This window comes from Mustela putorius, unplaced genomic scaffold (genome assembly GCF_011764305.1).
Source record: "Mustela putorius furo isolate JIRA1106 unplaced genomic scaffold, ASM1176430v1.1 tig00003913_pilon_pilon_pilon, whole genome shotgun sequence".
Lineage (NCBI taxonomy): Eukaryota > Metazoa > Chordata > Mammalia > Carnivora > Mustelidae > Mustela > Mustela putorius.
Genome location: NW_025422060.1, coordinates 8046536 through 8066044, shown reverse-complemented (window position 1 = coordinate 8066044; position 19509 = coordinate 8046536). Strand labels below are relative to the sequence as shown.

The window sequence follows — 19509 nt, the reverse complement described above, 5'->3', positions numbered from 1 at the left end:
CCGTCCCAAGGTTCCCTAAGAGGGTGGCTTGTTGCTGCCCTTCCAGGCACCACTGTGTTCCAAGTCCTGTCCCTCTTCTAGACTCTGCACCCTCCAGGGGATTTGTGGACCTCTCTGCCTGATTCCCACTTCTTCCCTTTTGGCCACAGTTCCGACAACTGCAGAAGCTATGAGGCAACCTGAATCTGGTTTCCCCTCCTCCTCCCTCCGTCTCCCTGTCCATCAGCCCTCTACCCTGCAGCCCTTCCCCTCAGAGGTCCTGATGAGTTTCCTGCCTGGTCTGACCACCAGATCCCTACCCAGGGCCATCTTCCAAGCTTCTTCCTGCTTGAGGCTCCTTCTTTGTACCCTCTCCAGGCCCGCCGTTCCATGGACCCACTCACACCCTGGGGCCAAAGCATCCTTCTGGCTCCATTCCAGCAGAAAGAAGCTCAGCCACATTCTCCTTGCCCACACCGGGCGTCCCCCACCGTGTCTGCCCTCAGTGGGGGGGGGGGGGTGCCCAGCCTCAGCTGACCCCTGCTTGGCAAATCTTCTTTCCTTGCATTTCCTGGAAAAGTTCTCTAAACACTCAGCTGGGTTGCTGATATCACTAGGCATTAGCTTGTTCTATAGCCTTCTATTAGCAGAGAAGAAGGGGGGGTTGCTCTTCACCTCTGTCCTTAGAAACTACGTAGGAATTACCCCCCACCCGAGTCCTTTACCACCTTTACCTGCTTTACCACCTCTCCTTCCCCCACCCTCCTGCCACTCTCCCTGGTCTCACACCGCCCTGCCCTCTTCGATTGGCTCAACAATTCTCCAGTCTCACTGGTCACCCGGAGGTCACTCGTTTCTTCCCCCACACATCCTCGCTACCTCAGCACCGTCCCTCCCCTACAGTTAATCATCTGGCCTTCTCTCCAGTTTCAGAGGAAACTGTGTTTTGCTCTCATTTCACTTCTGCGCTTAGAACCTTCCCTATCTTCCCTTTCATTTAGCAACCATTAAATTCTAGCTTGGCATCTGATACCTATGAAATAATCTTTTGCATTTTAGAGGTTCAGGGGCATATAGATGCCAGGAACACTGACCATCCTTTCTGGCTGGAAGGTGGCTGGTTAGTGAGGAAACTTGTCATCTCCCAGACCCAGATGGCCCTGGACCCAAAAACAGCCCGGACGCCACCCACTGTGATGTCCAGCCATTTGGGGACATGAGGGGAATAAGCTTAGGACTTACACAGACTAGAAATCCTCCCTGAGTAAAAAAAAATATGTCCCTATCCACACAGCCTTTCACTTTAGAATTGAAAACATGGCTGCAGGATTGGACCCTTAGTCTGTGCCAGGCTGGGCCTAGGTCTGGAATGCAGTCCGATTATTCCCAGGTATGAGTGACCCCCGCCCCTCCCAGCATAGACTCTGTCTTTTTCCCAGCAGGGCTGGAAAGACTTAGCAAAGGGGACACTCTGAAATGAACTCAAGAGAATCAGGCTTCCATTTCCAACAGCTGCCAGTTGCCTCCTGCCCACCGCCCCTCCCCACACTAGTGAAACAGAATAGCGGGCAAATCCATCCGAAAGAGGAACAAGGTTAGGGGACAGTGGACATCTTTATTAAGCTTCTCCTTCTAGATAATTCATGTGACTGTTTCCTCCTGCCCTGTTTTTATTTTTTTTTTTAAGATTTTATTATTTATTTGACAGAGAGCGAGAGAGAGAGAGATCACAAGTAGGAGAGAGGCAGGCAGAGAGAGAGGGGGAAGCAGGCTCCCTGCTGAGCAGAGAGCCCGATGTGGGGCTCGATCCCAGGACCCTGAGATCATGACCTGAGCTGAAGGCAGATGCATTAGCCCACTGAGCCACCCAGGCATCCCTCCTGCCCCGTTTTTAAAAGCTACATCCTCAGGGCTCCTGGGTGGCTCAGACAGTTGGGTGTCTGCTTTTGGCTCAAGTCAGGATCCTGGGGTCCTGGGATTGAGCCCCGCATCGGGCTCCCTACTCAGCAGGGTGCCTGCTTCTCAGGGTGCCTCCCTTCTCAGCAGGGTGCCTGCTTCACCCCAGCAGGGTGCCTGGGCCTCCCTGCCCCAATCCCGTTCTCTCGTGTGTGCAAATAAATAAATAAAATCTTTAAAAAAAAAAACATGTCTTCAGAAAAGGGGCCAATTCCAACTTATCGGTGGCCAGCGCTTTCTTGGAAACGAGCAGGCAGAAGGGGTGGGAGTACGGGGTGTCTCAGGCTGAGGACTGCCGCAGGGCAGAGCCGTGCTCCAAACCAAACAGACCAGCGAGGGGGTCAGGGAGGCTCCCTTCTCTGTGGGTTAGCATGGGCTGAGATGTAAGGAAAATGCAAACTTCTAATTATTTCAGGAATGTTCCGTGCTCACTTCCCTCTGTCTTGGGGCATGCTGTGGCTGGTAAGACCCAGCAGGGCAGATGTGACCCAGAGGTTCCCATAAGGTCCTCTCCTTGGGGACCTTGGCCCATGACAGCACACAGTCTTCCTCAAATGGACCCCATCATGGAAATGCCTTCTCCAATCCCGAGCCAGGGGGTTCACAATGATGACATATGACACTCGCCATGCTCAGTGCTACCACCTTCAGCGTTATTCATCGACGACTCTGGAGGCATGGAACGTTAAGATCGGAAGAGACTCTGGTTGTACCTCGATGGTCCTAGGAACTGAACAATGCCTCCGACCCAGGAAAATTTCCTTATAAAGCCGTGTACGCACACACATTTAAAGCTATGGACACCCACATTCCATTCATGTCTCTTTTGCTTCCCAGTTTTTTTTAATAGTTTATTTTTAAGTATCTCTATACCCAATAGAGGGCTTGAACTCACAACACAAGATCCAAGAGTTGCACGTTCTACCGACTGAGCCAGCCAGGAGCCACACTTTGGTTTCCAGTTTTAACCCCGTGCGAACAAAGCAGATAGCATTCACATAAATGACCCTTCATGAGGTCTGTCTGGCACTCCTTCTCCACACACAAATCATCAAACTCATCTCTCCCTGCCTTCTGGGTTTTGTGCTTTATACCTCGTCTGCTGTACTTCCACAGCTCTGATTTCACATTTTTCTAGCCGCTTGCTTAAGATAGTCTTGGTGATGCCTGTGTGTACCCCAGACAGGGGTTTTCCAGAGCCCTGGGCTGCTTCTTGCTTCCTGCTTCCTACAGGTCAACCACAGCTCGCTGGACTAGAGCCCAGAAGAGGGGAGGGGTCTCCGTGAACACTGAGGGGAGGGCTGCAGGTGCCCCCACCCCGGCCTGGCTGACACACGATGTGCCCCCCGGGGTGGAGGGCCCTCTGCCAAGTGTTGCCTGGGGCATGGATGCCCAGGAATCATCACTTTGGTTTCCATGTCGATGTAACTAGAGAGGGAGGTCCAGAACAACCTGAAGCAGACAAACAAACCCCATTGAGGTGCTTCCCTGTAAAGGAGGGATGGGTTCCCATCTGGTCCCCTGCCAGTCCCTCCTCCTTGGCCAGCAGCCAGCGGGCTGGAGCCTCCTTAACCATGCACTGCCACGAAAAGGCAAAGCTATAGCTCCCTGCCAGCCTCGAGTGACACAGGCACCAAAAAATCTGGCAAGAGAGGCTGAGGGCCCTTGACACACACACAGCTTTGAAAGGAGCCCTGTCCTGTCCCAAGTGGGTGTTTGGGGCCAAGGGATGGTGTCTGTGACTGCCAGAGGCCCTTCTGATGCCAAGGGGCCTTAATTAAGTTGGAAGAGCAAATGCAGAAGAACAGATATGTTCTCCGGATAGAATCCATGTGCCAAGAACACAGCTTCCAGAACGGGGTGTTGAGAAAGCCATCCTTCCCTGGAATCATGACTACACTCTCTGCCAGCTCTCTGTTGAACCTGTGCTCTTTGCCCAGGAACTTTTACATAAAAGAAACAAGGATATCAGAAATACAGACAGTGGCAGGGGGTGGGGGGCGCATTTCAATGATGTTTGAGTCAAATGCCTTCATTTTTACCATTTTCTAATATTTTACCATTTTCCTGGAACTTGGGACACGCACGGGAGCAATGATACAGCACTGGCAGAAACCCAGCTCTGGAGTAAAGAGGCATCAACCCAGCTCTGGAGTAAAGAGGCATCAATTTGTGCAGCTCGCAAGCTACTGAATCCCGAGGGGACCCAGGCAAATGACCCAGAAGTCTCTGTCTCCAGCCTGACCTCTTTCCTTGTCTGTAGACTCACTCCGGATCCTCCCTCCTGCTCCTCTCAGTGGAGGCATCCTTTCAGCTGGAACCCTGGCCGTAACCTCAGGGCCCCCTGTCCCACCAGTGCCCTGCCCCAAGCTGTGGCCCCTGTCCCTGGCGTGTCTCTTGTGCTCTCCATCTGCCCCATCCTTGTGGCTCCAGGCAGGCCCCCTCCCCCTACTCTGGGCCAGCCTCCCCTCCAGTCTATAGCTCCCTGCCAGCCTCCCTTGGCCCAGCACCAGCAATTCGTCTCCATTCTCCCATCCTGCAGCAGGCTAAGCTTTCTGAGATGCAAATCAGATCACCCGCTTAAAACCTGTCAGGGGCCCCCAGTGTCCGAAGGGAAAAGTACAAATTGCTTAGTATGACAATAAATTAATGGCAACTTGTACAGATGGGAGAAGATGTATTAGGTACTGGGTCCTCTTCTTATTTGTATGTAATGTCTCATTCCATCCTTGGAAAAGCCCTATAAGGATAAAGACTGCCGTTATTTATGATCTCAGTTCAGCACAGGGGCCCCAGGGCTCAGGAGGTCGCCCACGCAGTAACAAAGGGTGAAGCAGGGAACGGGACTCAAAGCGTGTACTACCCCGAGCTCGCGCCAGAATCTGCTTGTCGTGCCTTCCTTTCTGGTCTCCTCATGCCTTACTCCTGTGTCCACTCCCCTGCCCCTAGCAATACCTGCTGTGGCTCCAGGATAGAGACGCAGGGCCTGATCGTGGCCCAGGCTGCTCACCCTGCCGAGAACGCCTCTCCTCTCCTGATAGCCTAGTGACGGCCTCACGGCGTGGGGCTCACCCCCTCTGGGAAGTCCTCTGCCAGGCCCTTCAGGGAACTGACCTCCCCCTTCTTTGGTTTTTCAAAAATGTCTGGTGAAGCAGAGACTAGGTATCAGCTGGCATGCTTCCTGTCTCCCACAGAGCGAGGCTGGATGCGTGAACACGTCCAAGAAAGTAAGTTGCTTCCCTTTCTTAGAGGTCACTTTCCTCCTCTGTTAGATCACCCCCACAGCCTCAAACTTTTAGTCTCATAGAAGATAAATACGTGCTGGGTCGTAAAGTCCAACACGATGGTCCACACTGCTCTAACATATATCTGGAAGCTGCTGCAGAGTAAATCCTTAAAGGTCCACCCCAAGGAAACAACTGTTTCCACTACCTACAGAAGGGGGTGGATGTTAATTATACTTCATTTTGCAATATATACACAGGTGAAGTCATGTAGCTCTACACCTTAAACTTACACAGTGTGCATCAACCACACCTCGATAAAACCGGAAGAAGTCAAGGTCTCCTGCAGCCCAGAAGGCCAATTGCTGGTAGAGTAAGAAAAGCTTCACTAACTTTATCATCACATACTTTGACCTATTGTCCAATGTAACTTGTTACAAAATAAAATGTCATTTATTTTAAATTTATTTAAAATATATATGACTGGGCGCCTGGGTGGCTCAGTTGCTAAGCAAGTGCCTTCGGCTCAGGTCACAATCCGAGTCCAGGGATCGAGCCCCACATCGGGCTCCCTGCTCAGCAGAAAGTCTGTTTCTCCCTCTCCTGCTCCCCACTGCTTCTGTTCCCTCTCTCTCTCACTGTCTGTCTCCCTCTGCCAAATAAATAAACAAAATCTTAAAATACATACATATATAAGACCAAATCTGCCTCCTTATTCAGAAGTATCTTTCCCTCCCCTTCAGCCATTCCTGTCTTCCTTTTACTTCTTACAGGATGGTGCTGAAGAACATTTATTTTGGAATCAGTTCTGGCCGGAAACAAGTGTGGCTTCACCATCACATAGTGCTTCTGCAGTCTTGGCTCAGGCTAAGTTATTTTCTTTCTAAATCAATTTTCTTATTTCTGAAATGGAGACAAAACCTACCTCACAGAGTTATTATAAAGAAAAAACCTGAGATGATGTTTTAACACAATTAGAAGAGAATCTAAAATAATTAGTGCCCTGTAAGTGACAGCTGTGGTCATAGATTAAAATACAACTCTTCCTCAACTTACAATGGAGTTCCATCCCAATAAACCCATCGTAAGTGGAAACTATCATACATCGAAAATGCATTCAATACACCAAACCTGTCAAACATAGCTTAGCCTCGTCTACCCTAACCGTGCTCAGAACACCCATGGTAGCCTACAGTTGGGCAAAATCATCTAACACAAAGCTCCTTGTATGATCAAGTGTTGAGTAGCTCCTGGAATTTCCTAAATACAGCACTGAAGGTGAAGAACAGAAGGGTCGTATGGGGACAGAACGGGTGTCAGCAATTGGATGTCAACCCGTAATGATTGCGTGGCTGATGGGCACTGTGGCTGCCGGCACCCGACCTCACAAGAAGATCATCCCTGGTGCAGCTAGCCCAAGACAAGGTCACAATTTAAAACCGGAAGTACAGTTGCTACTGAATGGGTATAATTTTGGGACCATGGTAAAGTCAAAAAAATCATGAAGTCGGGGACTTCAATGAAACCAGCTCACGGCACTCCCCTGAGTAGATGCCCTTTGGAAGACCAACCAGCATGTGACGCTCGGGAGGAAATGTTACAGGTGGTGGTGGAACAAACATGGGGCAGTTTCCCAGAGCACTTTTTAGGGGCATTTCTCCTTCAGTCAAAGGCTGTTTGTTGCCATCATACCACATGTTCTACGGTTCCTGGTCTTTGTTTCCAAATGGATGATCTCGGTTGTTTAATGTGAGCCTAATGAAGCATTTCCTATGTCCCAGACCCTGTGCTAAACCCTTAACAGGCATGATCTCCATGATATCTTACATCAGCTCTGTAAAGTAGGTATCCTTGTTCTCATTTTAAAGATAAGAAAATTGGGGGCGTCTGGTTGGCACAGTTGGGTTCAGACTTAGTAAGTGGCTCAAAACAAGGGGGCTTCAAGGGCACTGCTGACAATGTATTATAGAATGGCACGAACTATCAGGGAATGCCTCTGGGGTTGAAGACACATGAACTTGAATAACATTTTCTTTCTTTTTTCTTTATCTCTCTTTTTTAGGTAGGCTGGAGCCCAACTTGGAACTTGAATTCATGACCCTGAAATCACAACCTGAACCAAGATTAAGAGTCAGATGCTTAACCGACTGAGCCACCCAGGTGTCCCCAAAAGCATTTTAAAAGGAAAAGAACATATAACCTCAATTCACTTACTTATTGAACGATAAGCTCAAGGACTAAAACTCCCATCTTCATGCCTCCCTGGAGAATTACCTTCAATAAAAATGATCCCAACATACTACCTGTAGAATGAAAAGCCTACAGCTATCTTTTGCACACTGAACTTGTCATCTGTGCATTCAGGAGGCTGTGTCCCGAGGGAAGAGAAGAGTTCAAGTGTAGCCTTGGGGACGGGATGAAAGCCAGTGGTCAGAATGAGATACAATCCTTCCTCAGTTACAAACAGCTGAGAGGGGGTTCAATCTGCGAAGGTGTCAGTGCGCTCTTCCTCATGGGTGACTTTTCTTACCATGGGTGCCGAGCGGCTTGCTCACAAGTGTATCTTTTATTTGGATCTTTCTCCATCAGGTTCCGGATGAAGTCTTTCGCTGTTTAGAAAGAAAGCACAGGGGAATCAGGGTATGGCTGGACGTGTGACAATTGGATGCTGCTGGGTCTTTGGAAAAGGGCATGGAGCATGAAAAACAGCCCAGCCTCACTATTGACCCTATGGTACTTTGAACACAAAAGGTGGGTGGGAACTGGCATTTGAGAGAAAGGGAAGCTGAGACTTGGCACCATGAGAGGGGACAGTGAATGGGGAGGAAGTCATGCCAGGCCTGGGACCCTGGCTGCCCAGCTCAACGCCCTTCCCTTGGCAGTTAGTGACATCTTTGGTTCAGAGATCAAACATCTTTGTCACCATGTGCCTCTCGCTGAGCTCACGGCTGCCTTAAGAAGCTGCTTTGTTAAAAAAAAAAAAAAAAGAAGAAGCTGCTTTGTTGATGTCCTCTCTGCGTGTTAGACACCGCTGAGTCACCAAAATCCCCTTAACTTCTGCTAAGGCCACCAGGTCCTGGGCAGGTTCTGTGGAGACACAGCCTTGAGAAGCCCCCCACAGCCCACTCAGCCACCTGTGATGAGTGCGAAGTCAAGATGCAACAAGATATGCCCCAGCGTGGGGGGGGAACACTAGGAGGCCCAGATGGGGTAAGACCCGGAAGCGGGATCCTGAGAACATGAGCAACTGGGTCACAGAACCAGAGGCCGACACCTGTGTGCCAGGCCAGAGACCCATGCCTTCACAGTGCCCAGCAGCTCTCTGCCCACAGGACTAGGCTCTTAGAGGAGAAGGCGGTATCTTCCTGAGCTAGGAAATAAAATATTCCCCATGCCACTTTTCCCTGCAAGGCTTGGACAACTGTACTCAGGTCTCAGGTTCTGGAAGACTGAGGAATAAAGCAAGTTGTCTCCAGTGAGGAGAAAATAACAGATAACAAAATGCAGTATTTAAACAGCTCACCGGGAGGGGCAGGACTCTGCCTCATTTATTATTTTATTTGATCCTCTCTGGTAGGGAGGACTGTTGTTAACATCCAGATCTTGAGGCTTGAGGACTCACCAGTCTACCTGAGCCTTGGTTTTGACCTTTATCCCTGAGGAGGAAATGGTGAATGTTTCTGGGGATGTTTCAGTGTGGCACAGAAAGTGGTTGAGACGTGGGTGCCGGAGTGAGGGGCTGGGTTCAAATCCCAGCTTGGCCACTTAATAGCTGTGTGGCTTCTGTCAAGGTATATTGACACTGAGGGGGCCTCAGTTTCCTTACCTGTCCAGTAGTGATACTAGTAATAGCCATCTGATAGGTTGTCCTGAGGACTGAGTGAATTAGCATGTGTGCAGACCTTATGGTGGTCAGCACACAGTAAGAACTCAATAAATGTTAGCCAACATTGTTTCAGTCCTGGAGCCCCCAGATCAGGGCATGGCTAAGAATAGTGGAGGGGTCAGTCCCGTCCCTCAGTGTAGCTCTGGTCAGATGTCCCAAACCTGCCTTCCGCTTTGCAAGTCAAGTCCAAGTACATAGCTCAAGGAACTTCCTTGGGAGCCTCAGGACCACCCTGAAACCCCCAGGTCAGTCAAGGTCAAGAGGTCTGGATGTGAGGGTCCCGCCCCTGGGGAGCCAAGAGACCTACCAGAGTCGGAGATGTCATCCCAGTAGGGGGAGTCGAACTCATATTCTGCCTTGAGGATCTGTTCGAAGAGCTTGGAATCATTTTCATCATAAAAAGGAGGGTAGCCACAGAGCCTGGAAGACAAGACAGTGTGAGGATCTGTAATGACTGTCTATCTGCTGTGGTCACTGGACATTCGGCCTGGAAGGGAAGAGCTGTCTTCACCAAGTGAAGAAAATGGCACTGTGTGTGTTGCAAATACAACCTGAGCAAAGAAATCACGCCTCCTAGGGGCAGAGATGGCATAGAACTAAAGCTGTGATTAGATAAATCACAAAAAGGAGATGACCTAAAGCAAACACAAACCCAAGCCCATCTTTCTTTCCACGTTATTGATCAGATCCCATACACTCCCAAACCGACCCCTACACCTTCTGTGTGTACAAACTACTGACCTTATCGTCTGTAATGTTGTCCCCAATAGTGGATGGGTTGGTAACCAAAGTTGCTACAAGTTGCCCTAAAATACACATTATCAACCAACCCATGCCCAAATAGGGTGTTAGGACTGTTACAGTTTGGGCCATTAATATACAATAAATATAAAAGCAGAACACGCATCATGATACTATCACCCCTTTGCCAGTGAACCCTTTCAAGGTCAATTTTTGGAAGATTGTATTGCGACGCTGGCGCAAGTAACATGGAGTTCTAGGGGTATGGACAGCCATCTGACCAACATAACGGGAGGAGATATTTTCCTTAAATGGCCCCAATACAATTTATTCCACAAGACTCTGGGTTCTCACTTCATTTCTGCTTTCTGCTCTGTTGTCACCTATACCCATTGTAGGTCACTGGTACATGTTCCGGACCAAGGTTTCCTCATTTGAACGAGGAGGCCGCACTAGGAAATTGCTAATATTCTTTCTGGCTTGAACACACCGTGGCTCTATGATCCCCTCTTTCAGTTTGTTTGCATGGCTATGAAACCTTGGGAGGGATCTAGTACAGGCTGAGGCCCCCGTGGGGCAGGGCATCTGAGAAGGGGTAGGATTTAGGCTGTAGCTCTAAGGGACGGGCAGAGCAGAGGCAAGCCTGCATTTTTTCTGCAAGACTCGGTGCAAAGCTGCATCATGTGGAACATGGTTCTGGGCCCTCTGAGCTACTGTGGGCAGCCCCGCCATGGGAACTCTGCCCCCAAAAGAGCTCTGAATCTCCCCAGAGCACCAAACTTTGTTCAAAACACAGCTCCAGCCTAGAGATGTGTCGAATGAGAATGCATGAACGGGAATCCACAGGCCTGTGAAGGATGAGGCGGCTGGCAAATAGGAAACCCAATAAAGGTTCAAAATGCAGACTTGGCACATTCATTCTTCAGCTGTTCCTGCTGTGACACTTGGTGTCACCGGTCATGCTGCCCAGGGAGAAAGTTGATGACATTTTTAAAGGCTATGAGACATTGTACGGGCCGATAAGATTCAAAATCATCTATTCCCACAAGGTTGGTTTAGGGGCTAAGTGCCTGGAAAATTTCATTTTTTAAAGATTTGCTGCTTTTGGCAAGATGAATATGAGCCCAGTGCTTCTGAAACCACTGAGGGCACATTTTACTGCCCAGGAAACCCTGGAGCCAGGAGATGGATATGTAAATGTTTCCCATAATGAGGATTTGGGCTCAATGAAATGTGCATATTAGGAAAAGCAGACAGAGCAAAATGTTAGTTCGCCTTGGAAAATAACTAAATTTTAGATATGTGAGGTTTTTGTTTATTAACAACTGAATGTGTTTTATTTTACAGTCTGGCTTTCTTTTCAAGGGGAAAAAAAATCTTTAAGGAAATTCCAAGAAAGATGTATTCTTCTTGTGCCAATTTCTTAACGTATATCCCAATTTCTTCTGGTTTTTCAGCTCTGCTGGAAGGGGGATAGGATACTGTTTATGCGGCTACATGGAGGACGGGAGAAAAGGACATGGATCTAACCTGGAGAGTAAGTTAATGTTAGGAAAGAGGATTTTAAAATGAGGATTGGAAAAGAAGAGAAAGGCAATTAAAAGATGCAGAATCTTCCCGGGATCTAGAAATTTCACAAGAGCTCCCTGGACAGGCTATTCCATTAGTAGGAAAACAAACAACTTTGAGCTATTTATCAAGTGGAAACTCTATGTTCTTATTTTACATATCAAACCATTTAAATAATGTACAAATGATCTCACCAAGCATACCCAAAGGTGATAAAGCCATTCTCAACTGTTCTAGATCTAAAAGTCTGTGGTTCGGAACAACAACTCAACTAGCCAACCTAACGACTGAGGGTTGCACCCAATTATAGGCAATACATCCCCAGGGCTCATGGATAGCCTCCATCCCAGCCTTGGGATGGTCATCCAAGGAGAACCCATATACCTTCAGGCCTTCCCACTTTGCCATCTTATCTCCCTGTGGCACACTCTCGCAGATGTACTGCTAGATTCTAGTTTAGCCTTGACCGAGCACTTGTTTTGGGTCAAAAATGCACCAAGAGCTTTGCGATATTATCTCACTAAAACTCCACTCCCCCAGGAGGTGGGTGTCCCTGACACCTTCTGTTCATCCTTTAGAGCCAATTTCCACTCATTCTGTGTCCTAGGAGATTGACCTGTAGGGATACCTGAATGAAGGGTAAACTCCATGCCCTCTGGCAGGCGTTGGCCAATGGGGTCCCCAGTGGAGATGGTAAAGGAAGGGGGCTATCAGGGCCAGGGTATACGCAGGCTGGCTCTACCCCACTGCTCCTCTAGGGAGAGACCCTCCCAGGAACTCGTCTTTGGATTGTGCTAACTGCTCCCTGCTTCCCTTCACTACCTTGGGTCTAGGGGTGTTTATGGCTCACCTGCTATGAAGCTCAGGGTCACAGTCCTTCTCCAATTCTTATTTTGAAGGCAAAGAAACAATATGGAGCAAAGTCAGGACTCAAGGCCCATCTACCTGATTTCAGGTTTGTGTTCTTGACTATTTTGCTTATTCACTCAAGGGAAGGAGGCTTGAGAATTGAACCTGATGTTTCAGCCTTGACTTTGAATGCTCTCTGTAGGTCATTTAGCTTGCCTACCTGCCCTTTCATCTGCTAAGTAGAATTTGGTGATTGGACCCTACTTATCCAACCCCATTTCCCACATTCTGCGTCTTGTAGGCTAAGATGCTCAGAGTTCACTCCCCACTGGGCACTTATTATTTCTGGACCCAGGTAAACATATATACTTGACTTGGGCTGCCCTTCCCCGATCACTCGCCTCTGGCACACCCTTGAAGACCAGCTGGAGTGTTACTAGGAAGACCCAGCCCCTTTCTACCAAGTAGGGTAGGTGCTCTGCTCTGTGGTCCCCAGGGCAGTGGGCAGAACTCCCCAGTGACACTACTTGCTTCTGTGAGCTGTTCTTGAGCTCCTTAAGGCAGGGCCTTAAGGCAGATCAATGTCTTAGGTCCTACCTAAGATAAGGCAGGACCATGTCTTAGATCTTAATCTCATCTCTAAATTCTCAGTGGCCAGGCACAAGGTCTGCCCATAGCAGATGGGGAGTAAATGCTTGGATGAACAAACATAGTCTTAAAGAAGAGGCTTCACTGATGGCTGTGAAGCCCCCTGGCTAGGCTCTGAAATAGAGACAAGGATTTATGGTGTAGGAGAGCCCACCACTACCCCAGCCCAGGGAGCCCTCAGAGATCCCACCTACCCTCCTGTATAGTACCCCCACCAGGAGGCAGTATGACCTGAATTGTTGATAGACATTCCAGAAGAACTCAATGTGTAAGGCCCAGTGTTGGGAGCAACCCAGCCTATCTTTGTAGAGAGAACGCAAGGTGGTTTGGATGATCTAAAATGTCCCTGTTGGGCGTGGACATATCTCATAAAGGAGAAGAGTTTTCATGAAGGAGAAGGCTTTCCACATAAATGAATTAAAAAACCGACAACGGCCAACCATGGCTGATTCAGCAGTGCACATTTTTTCTTGGAAACTGAAATACTCTAGTAGATTAAGAGCTCCTGATGAGAGGCTCTGCAAGTTTACTGGGGGTAATTATGCTACATATATTCTTCTTGCTTGTTTGCCCTTGGCCACGTATCTGTGTCCCTCTGGAAACAGATGCCTGCTAACAGGATCACAGGTACAGTGTAGAACTATAGTTAATAATACTATACTGAACACCAGACATTGGTTAAGACAGTAGCTCTCAGGTGCTCTCAAAACAAGAAAATACAGTAACAATATCAGATTATATGTTAATTAGCTTGACTGTAGTAATCATTTCACTATGTATATTAAATCATCATGCTATAATTTCAAATATATATAATTTTTATTGAAAATGAAGTCATGGTAGAGAAAGTATCAGCCATGCTTAACATCAGGCAGTAAGTTTTTTAAAAAGTGTTACTATGGGGGCACCTGGGTGTCTCAGTTGGTTAAGCATCTGACTTCTGCTCAGGTCGTAGTCTCAGGGTTCTGGGATTGAACCCACTTCTGGCTCCGCACTCAGCAGGGAGTTTGCTTGTTCCTCTCCCTCTGCCCCTCTCCACCCTCATGCTCTTTCTCTCTCTTAAATACATAAAACCCTTAAAAAATGTTATTATGGTAAAAAAAAAAAAGTCTTAACATGGGATCAACCATTTTAACAAATTCTAAGTGTCTGGTATAGTACTGTTGACTCCAGGCACAATATCATACAGCCCATCTCTAGAGCTTACTCATTTGGCGTAACTGAAGTGTTATGCCTGTTGCTTCCCCATTTCCCCCTCTCTCCAGCCCCTGTCAACCACCATTCCAGTCTCTGATTCTATGAATTTGACTATTTTAGAAACTTCATGTAAGCAGAATCATGCAGCATTGGTCTTCCTGTGACTGATTTACTTCACTTAGTCTAATGTCCTAAAGGTTCAATCCAATATTCCACCATATGTGTAGACCACATTTTCTTTATCTGTTCATCTATCAATGGACATTTGCATTGTCACCACGTCCTCAGTACTGTGAATAATGCTGTGATGAACATGGGTGTGCTAATAGCTCTTTGAGATCCTTATTCCAATACTTTTGGATATATACCTAGAACTGGGATTGCTGGATCATATAATAAGTTCTAATTTTTTTTAAGGTTTATTTGAGAGAGAGAGGGGAGGGAGGGCAGGGACGGGAGGGATGGGGCAGAGGGAGAGGGAGAGACTCTCCACACTGAGCACTCAATGTGAGGCTAAATCCCACGACCCTGAGATGATGACCTGAGCCACCAGGAGGCAGTATGAGCCAAAATCAAGAGCCAGTCACTTAACTGACTGAGCCACCCAGGCACTCCTATTGCTAATTTTTTGAGGCACCTCCATTTTGTTTTCCACAGTGGCTATGCCATTTTGCATTCCCCCAACAGTGTGTGAGAGTTCCCTTTCTCCCACGTTCCCACCAACACTTTCTCTTGTTTTTTGGATTTCTCTAAAGAAGACATACACATCGCTAACAGGTTCATGAAAGGCACATGTGTATAGGTCTGGGGTACCAGGATTCAGACTACCCAAAGTATGGCATAGACTGGACAGCTCTGTAAGAATAGCTGGCTTATTTCTTTGTATGGGCCAGCAAGCACTTAGTGTGAACACAAATGGTCCCTCTTTGTGGGGAACGCACTTGACTTTCCCCTGTTGGGTTTCCATCAACTCTTAGCTGGCTGGCTTTCATGCCTTCTGCCCTGGATGTGAGCACAGACCTGTGGCAGCTGTTCCTACCCCTCCCAAAGTCACATGTACCTTCCCTGAGTGGTTCCTTCAGGTTTCCACTGAGGACAAAGGATGAAAAACCACCCATCAGGTAGTCCTCCTTGGGGGTCCCCAGATGCTAACTGGGCTTTGACTGTGTCCCAGGCCTGGGGATCTAGTGTGGAAGGAGACCGTGAGTCCCACTCTCACGGCTTTCACATTCTATGTAGGGGGAAGGGGGAGGACAGACACTCAACACTGAGCTCCAGAATAAACAGGAAACTGAAAAAATAAACAGGAAATAGAAAAGTAGACAGGAGAGATAATGGGAAGGTGGCCACAGGAAGCCACAGTATTTCATTCTGATTTGAGAGTATTTCCTTCCATACACTGTTCCTTATGCCTGGAATGCTCTTCCTCCCATGTCTACCACTGAGGCTCCTCTTTGCTCCTAGGGCCCCCCGTGACTGGCCTTAACCCATGATGCCTCTTCTGACCCCCACCCTTCCTCTGAGCTCCCCAGCCTCTTAGGCACGGCCAAGATGGCACATATGTGGTTTGATATCTGTGTCCCACCATCTCCTGTTACAGTCTGAGCTCCCTAAGGTGGGGGACAGGCCTCATTCATCTTCACCCTCCCCAGCACCCAGCCCAGGATGTTCTCAGCATAAATCTACTGGATGAATGAGCCCGTCAACATCTCAGTGTTTCAGGGACTGCCACCCACCCCCTCAAACACACTCAACCCCTCTCTGAACACTTTACATTCTTCACACTCTACCTCAATCCCATCTCCTTCTCGGGTCCTCTCAAAAACTTTAAAATGGATTACTTCATGGTTATTCTATGTGTCTTCCCACCTTGACTGTGGGTTCTTGCATGAGGGAGAGGTTGTCATATATTGCATTTCCTTTGTATCTTTCATCAGCACTCTATAATAATCAATATTTGTCAACTGACTATTCTTTCATAAACAGGAAATAGCTACACAAAAATTGCTTGTGCGTGTTTGTGCACACAACAGCACACAGTCAAGTTGACTTACAAAGTAGGGTTGAACTCCCTGAAATGGATGTTTACTCTGGGGGAAATAATTTAACTAAAGTTTCTCAGGTGTTACAATTTCTCAGTTATTTTTGCAGTGAAACCTGCTAATGCCCTCCAAAGTGGAATGGAATGAGCACAACCATTCGTCAACAATTCTTCTCTGTGCTCACATCTGCCCTCTCCCCTGATGGTTTCCTCCACGTATCAATCTCCCTGGTCGATTTTCCATTCAACCAGGAGATGCCCATGAGATGACATGATTCATAGATCGTACCCCCTGTACCCAGTCTGAATCCTCAAACCTGAAGCTGAAATAGATGTCTGAGGAAGGGCTCTGCCTAGGAGAGGGATTTGCACAGAATCACAGAATTTTATTCTGGGGTCCAGGAGTCCTCTTCAGGCACTGGCCAACCCCTCACTTAGGAGGCTGGGAAAGTGGGTCCCAGTGGGATGAAAGGGGTGGCTTCAACTAGAACAAGTGGCAGGCCTATGCATCTATCTGCCCAGGGCTCTGGCTTAGAGAAACAAAAACCACTTTAGCCCAATTCCACAGAGATTCATGGAGGACTGACATTTGCGCCAAATGCCGTTCATTATCATAGTGAAGAAGTCTGTCCCAGCTGCTCAGAGTTTAGAGTCTCGCTGTATGTCAATAGCAAAGGGAGGATGCTGACTTCTCTGTAGAGGAGAAACTAAGCTGTGTGCTACCTGTCAACTTAATAACAATACTCACCACCATGTGGTGAGTATTTATTGTGTGCCTGGCCCTGAGCTGTGCCACTTACACATTTGCTCATTTAAAAGACATGTGTACTTATGACATAAGCACGTCCATCTTGCATTTCCAGATGAGGGTCTACATGAAGAGACGAGGCAACTTTCCCACATCGAAGGGGCAGAACAGAATTTTAATTTTACTCATCCAGTTCCAGATCCAAGTTGATTAACCTTTAATACGAGCGCCGCGGTCAGCTAGGTTATAGCAAAGACAAGGAAATGAAAGCACGCTCTCTTCCTAGACCTGTCTCTGAAGTCAGGGGGCTGTGTTTTTGTATGGGGTGTAGGAAGCACAGCCAGGACCGAGGCTGGAAGACCTGCCAAAGAAATAAGACCAGCTGAGTCCTTGCACTCAGAAAGTCAACACCTAACCTTTCTAACTGGAAAGACACAGAGGAGGAGGAGAATATCAGGGACTGTTGGGGTCTGTCCATGGGAGAGAGGGATCAGAGAAAAATGGACCTGAGTTTATACTGAACCAAATTCCATTACAACCACATCCAGTAGCCTCGCTGAGCTCCCATTTGGAGCCTTGAGGGGATGTGAAGGATAGAAATCCTTCTGCCAAGACTCTGTGGAACTCCGCAGGACTGGGCAGGAGTTCAGGTGTGCCTCACCAACCCAGAGTAGTTGGGAAATCAAATAACATACATAAGTGAAATGTACCTGAAATGTGCTTAAGTGCCAAACTTATTTTCAGAATTTTAAAGAGTTTTTTTTGGGGGGGGGGGCGGTTGAGAGAGAGAGAGCGCACATGCACAAGTGTGAGGCAGGGGTGGGGCAGATGGAGAGGGAGAGACTCTTCAGCAGGCTCTATGCCCAGCGTGGAGCCCAACACAGAGCTCTGTCTCATGACCCCAAGATTGTGAGCTCAGCCAAAATCAAGAGTCAGAAGCTTAACTGACTGAACCACCCACTTGCTCCAGTTATTTTCAGTATTTTATACAAAAAGCATTTGGGTGCAACAGTCCACCCTGACAATGGAAAAATCGCAGAAAAAGGCAACCCAGAATCTGCTGTTGAATCTAACTGGATAAAAGAGCTCTCAAGGAGAACAGAGATGTGACTTTTCAAGGAAAGGTTTGCTGTTGTCCTCTGAGGGCTGACTGTCACTCTGTTTTCAGAGAGGTTTCCTGGTGTGGTTTCCTCAGCCTGGGATTTCAAGAAACAAAGCCACAGATTCCAATCTCGGCTCCAACAAGTGCAGGTTCAGTGACCTTGAGGAAATGACATATCCTCTTTAAGGCTCAGTTTCTTTTGTGAAATGAGGATAATGATGTCCACCTTATAGGGAGATATAATATATATAACACATACCATATAATAATGTACATTACATATAAAACACACACATTGATGGATAGATGGATGCAGACACATATATATAGATATACGCAGAACCTGGGAAAGTGCTGTCACATGCTCTGTAATCCTGTTCCAGTACTTCAGCTGAAGCACTCAAGTGGGACCCTGCTCACCACCAGGAAGAACAGCGGGAGGGGGACAAAGGAGCAGACAAACCCCAAGGGACTCAGTCCAGTGGCCACAACATGGAAATGAAGCATTATATTTTTAAACTTTGTGCAAAGTCTCAGACTCGTCCACAAATGCCCATCCACCCTGACCTACATCTCTAAGCTTGCTCGAGAAAGGACCAAATTATGATCCTAACATTGTGCACCATGTTGTGAATATGAGGTGTCCCGGAGACTAGCTTGTTGTTACTCTTTAGAGACCAGTCTTTCCAAGCATTTAGCCTGGGAGCCCTTGATTCCAGATCTCCTGAGAACATGTATTCAAAGGCATATTTGTGAAGGAAAAATATTTTTATGCAATTAGACCAGGGTGCCATAGAAATGACCAAAACAACAAACCTCTATGTATATTATTGCAAACTAAGTACGCCACGTAAGGCCAACGCCAAGGCCAAAGAATCTCTGAAAAACATTCACAAAGCCCATCAAATCTGGGTGTCTCTCCTTTGGAAACGAGAGTCTGCTGGATACTCAACAACTCCAGGAAGCCCCCAGTTGCCTTTTTGTTTTGGCACTCAGTGGGTATTTATGGATGTCTGGGGCCTGTGGGAAAGGCTCTGAGCTTTTATTTAGCCTTACTCCGGATAATATAACAGACTAATAAACTAAAGCAAAGCTTTTTAAGCTGATAAACCTCTTGTACATTAACTGCAAGATCCACTTAGTGTACAAAACAGGTTCCAGCATATTACTCGGATTTATAAAATAGAATGACCAATGAGACCCGAATCATTACCAAGACGTAATCCAATCACTTCAGCAACCATATGTTTGATTATGCACGCTCCAGAACTTTCTCCATGCAAACTTGGAAGAGATCAGGCTGGAGAAACCAGGAATGGTTCGCATATTAAAACCATGTGCAGGCTGACTTCAGGAAAGCAGGATTGATGAAAATACAGTGGATAAAGGTCCCATATCATCCGCGGAGATTTGGATCCTGCCTTGAAAGCTGAAAATGAGTAAGCAGATCAGGGAAAGATCTAGGGGACAAAGGAAACACATTTCTTGGAAAGTTTATACGCAACTGGAGCTGAAGATTGGGAGCCGGGTAGGGCGGGGGTTGGGGGGGCGGAAAGGAGACTCAGTACT

The 19509-nt window shown here is 47.6% G+C and overlaps 1 protein-coding gene across 6 annotated transcripts in view; it reads right to left on the bottom strand.

Annotated features, from left to right (window-relative positions):
* CAMK1D (calcium/calmodulin dependent protein kinase ID) overlaps positions 1–19509 on the bottom strand; it is a 430562-nt gene that overhangs the window by 8130 nt on the left and 402923 nt on the right. For all 6 annotated transcript variants that reach the window (XM_004774892.3, XM_013047016.2, XM_013047015.2 and 3 more), the window contains 2 exons: positions 9353–9465; positions 7690–7768 (listed from right to left, as the gene is read on the bottom strand). In XM_004774892.3, the coding sequence (XP_004774949.1) occupies positions 7690–7768; positions 9353–9465 (192 nt within the window). The remainder of the gene's footprint in view (positions 1–7689; positions 7769–9352; positions 9466–19509) is intronic.